Raw genomic sequence first — 3891 nt, forward strand, 5'->3', positions numbered from 1 at the left:
GATGCGGGACTCGATCCCAGGACTCTGAGATCATGACCTGAGCCGAAGGCAGCGGCTTAACCCACTGAGCCACCCAGGCGCCCTGTAAAAGGCATTTGTAAAGTCTAGAATTGTTTCTTTAAGTAACCTCAAGAACATCTACTTTCACAGGCTATAAAATTCTTAGTGCATTTTCCCCATATGGTTTAAAAGACCTCCTTGTACTTTTGTTTTTGTTTTGTTTGCACTTTGGCTTCCAGGAAACTCAGAGCCAAAATGAATGCCAAAATGGAGACCCTGTGTGACATAATGGCCAGCCCTTCTTTATTTCTATTTTATTATTAACGTTCCATGTTTTCATTGTAGGCCACCTGAAACCTATTTTCTTTGTAGGTGACCTGAAATCCTTTTGGTAATGAGGTGGGGTATATAAACCAAACACTAAATGAGTGGATGAATAAACCAAACAATAAATGATGAAAGTGTGAATGAATGAATATAAGCACCTCAATATGTGAGCAGTCAGAAAGTGAATAGATAGAATAAAAAGAAGTAAAGAGCAATGTTGAGTCCTGATATAGCAGAGTCCTGATATACCAGGTAGGACCTGGGAAATAAGGAATAATGGGTATATAAACAAAATGACCAAAGAGAAAAAGTAAGGCATTTAAGATGCTAATTCAGCAGATCAGGGGAATACATGAAGGCCTAGATTGGTATTTTAAGACCAAATGAATAAGATAGGATTAAGGGGGAGGAGTTCTAGATCTTTATGACCCAGTGATACTCATATTTATGTGACTCTGGAGCCATATTTGTAATTACTCTTATCCAGAAGAGCCATATGACAATTTATGGTCTATAATATGTAGTGTAGCAGTTGATCCCATAGATGCTGAGGAACTGTTAGATGTGTGGCAGGAGGTCCTTTAAATCAAGGGTCTGTAGGTCCTTATATTTAGTATTCTGGGTTGGAGACTACAGTTAGCTCAGAGGAGGAGGAGCTTGGTTAATTGGATAACAGAAAGACCGTGATTACTTGCCCCAAGCTCCTCTTGGCTGCAGGTTGTCTACAGGATCTAAAGATCCTTAATACTGAAATTATGCTGACACCAGATTCTTTTTAATTATTAAAATTAGGAAAAAAAATCAAGAAAAAAATTGAAAGTAAATCATAATTATGCTACATAGAAATAATCACAGTTGACATTTTGGCATATTTCATTTAGTATTTTAAGTCCAAATGTATTTATTTTATATAGTTGAGATCATATTTTACATATAATATGATCCTCTAATTTCTTCACATTCACACATTTTCTACATAATTCAAATATTTGTAAAAATAATTGTTAGTTCTATAATAATTAATCATGGGAAGTTACCATGGTTCTATTCATCTTCTCCCTTATTGCAGGTCATCTGGATGGATGTGTAGTATAGATATTGTATATTTAATATATATGGGTTGATATATATGTACATATGGTATGTAATAATACTGTTTTGAGAGCCCTTGTAATTTAGTTTCTCTGCACCTTTCAAATTATTTCCAGAGGATTCCTAAAATTGGAATTACATGATAAAAGAATTTTAAATATTTTAAAGTTTTGATGCATCTCATTAAGTGAAACATTAGATGGGATAAACCCTATAAAAATAGTTTAAGTCTGGGTTTATGAAAGCAAATATATACCTTGCATAGAGATAAAGCCAGAAACTCTTTTAAAAGACCACACATCATAGAACATCATTCCCTTTCTTATCAGTTAGGTGGTGGGTTTGTGGCGTTCAGTATGCTGTTTTTTAAAAAGTTCACCAGACCCGGTGATCTCTAAGGCCCTTTCTGGCTGCAGAGTTGTTTTATGTTCTGTTCTTTTATGGTTCCATAGGTCTTCAAGGGTGTGAGGTATAAGTACAGAGAGCCACAAGTCCCTTGAAATGCATAGTCTGAATATTTCACAATATATAATATATAATATCATATATAATAATGTTGGGAACAATGGGAAAGAAAGACTAGTATCTAAGCAGGCTGGTAAAGGAAATGAGTGTGAAACATACACAAAATTCCTAATTTTGCCTCTAGAAAAAATTATAAAGTAGACTCCTTTAAGAGGAGTAACAAAGAGCTTTCTAACTGCAAGTCCCCTGGTTTCTTTTTGTACACACAGTAAGTACAAATTGGAATTGTTATTCACTTAAAAAAACAAAAGTCTTTAAATTTTTCCCTATGTGACATAGTTGACAAATGTCTTTTGTAATGTTATTATAATAAAATGTTTTCATTAAATAAACACTTACGGATTTTTTTTTCTTTGTAATGATAATGCAGGGTCTTGGTAAGACTTTACAAACGATTGCTTTGCTCGGTTACCTGAAACATTACCGAAACATTCCTGGACCTCACATGGTTTTAGTTCCAAAGTCTACTTTATACAACTGGATGAATGAATTTAAACGATGGGTCCCATCCCTCCGCGTTATTTGTTTCGTTGGAGACAAGGATGTGAGAGTAAGTGAGAAATAGGTTTAAAGAGGCCATCGAGAATAACATCATTTCTGGGGTTAAGTTGTATGCTATTAACCATAAAAGACATTGAAGTTGACTGCTACTAGTAAGTAACTCTATGTTAGGCTCTGTTGTAAGTGCGTTGTAAGTGCCTTTTATGTATTAATTAATTCTCACAACACTCCTGTGAAGTAGATGTGTTGCTTATTAATAACAGACAGTCCATTACTTTTTAAAAAGATATTTATTTATTTGACAGAGAGAGACACAGGGAGAGAGGGAACACAAGCAAGGAGAGTGTCAGAGGGAGAAGCAGGCTTCCCCCGGAGCCCAGTGCGGGACTTGATCTGGGGACTCTAGGATCATGACCTGAGCTGAAGGCAGTTGTTTAACCAGCTGAGCCATCCAGGCGCCCTAGGAACTTGGTCTTTGTAGCTGAGTTTCGCCAGAACTACAGTAACTGAAAGCCAGAATGAAACAGAGTTAACTTGAGTCTAAGAAAACGACTTTGTGACATTAGTATAGACTAGAGGGAGAAGCAGGCCACCCTGGGATCACCACCTGAGCCGAAGACACACGCTTAACAGCTGAGCCACCCAGGTGCCCCCAGACAATCCATTACTATGCTTATCCGCATTTAATTTCAACTAGGTCATTAACCTCAACATTCTTGAGTTGCATTTTGAATAATTTTTTATAAAGGAATTCCTTATCTACAGTGTGTCTTTTCAGTGACTCTATCATTTATGCTGTTTTGACACCAAAACTGTAAATTTGCATGACTTAATTTATGCTTAAATTTTTCACTTTTGACTTTGACTTGGTATATATGTATACCTGTAGTGGAATCTTTTCTTTATACCTTGGAATCTTTTCTATTTGTACAGAGAGCCTTGTGTTTTGTGTTTATGCGTAGACACAACTTTCAGTTTTGGTCTTTGAATAGAAAAATACATATCTGCATACATTCTTAGATATTAGAAATTCTGAGCTCTTGCTTAAATTATCCATTTGTCAATGTAGTAGGCTACAATTATTTAGGACTGTAGAATTAATCTAAAAGAAATAAATTATGCAAAAATATCAAAATGAATAATCAGCTTAGAAAGCATATTATTAAACTTTGCCTTTATTTTGCCTACAGAGGACATAGTTTAGAGTAAATTCAATTTTACATATTTAGTTAGGTTATCAAAAGATATGCTCAAAAGAATGGTAACATAGGGGTGCCTGGGTGGCTCAGTGGGTTAAAGCCTCTGCCTTCGGCTCAGGTCATGATCCCAGGGTCCTGGGATCAAGCCCTGCATCAAGCCTGCTTCCTCCTCTCTCTCTGCCTGCCTCTCTGCATACTCATGATCTCTGTCTGTCAAATAAATAAAAAATAAAATCTTTAAAAAAAA

General features: G+C 35.7%; 1 protein-coding gene across 1 annotated transcript in view; it reads left to right on the forward strand.

The window, feature by feature from the left end:
* SMARCA1 (SWI/SNF related, matrix associated, actin dependent regulator of chromatin, subfamily a, member 1) overlaps positions 1 to 3891 on the forward strand; it is a 77839-nt gene that overhangs the window by 13647 nt on the left and 60301 nt on the right. Inside the window, exons 6-7 of the mRNA XM_059385175.1 lie at positions 1872 to 1888; positions 2315 to 2494. Of these exons, the coding sequence (XP_059241158.1) occupies positions 1872 to 1888; positions 2315 to 2494 (197 nt within the window). The remainder of the gene's footprint in view (positions 1 to 1871; positions 1889 to 2314; positions 2495 to 3891) is intronic.

Source organism: Mustela nigripes, chromosome X (assembly GCF_022355385.1).
Source record: "Mustela nigripes isolate SB6536 chromosome X, MUSNIG.SB6536, whole genome shotgun sequence".
NCBI classification, from domain to species: Eukaryota; Metazoa; Chordata; class Mammalia; order Carnivora; family Mustelidae; genus Mustela; species Mustela nigripes.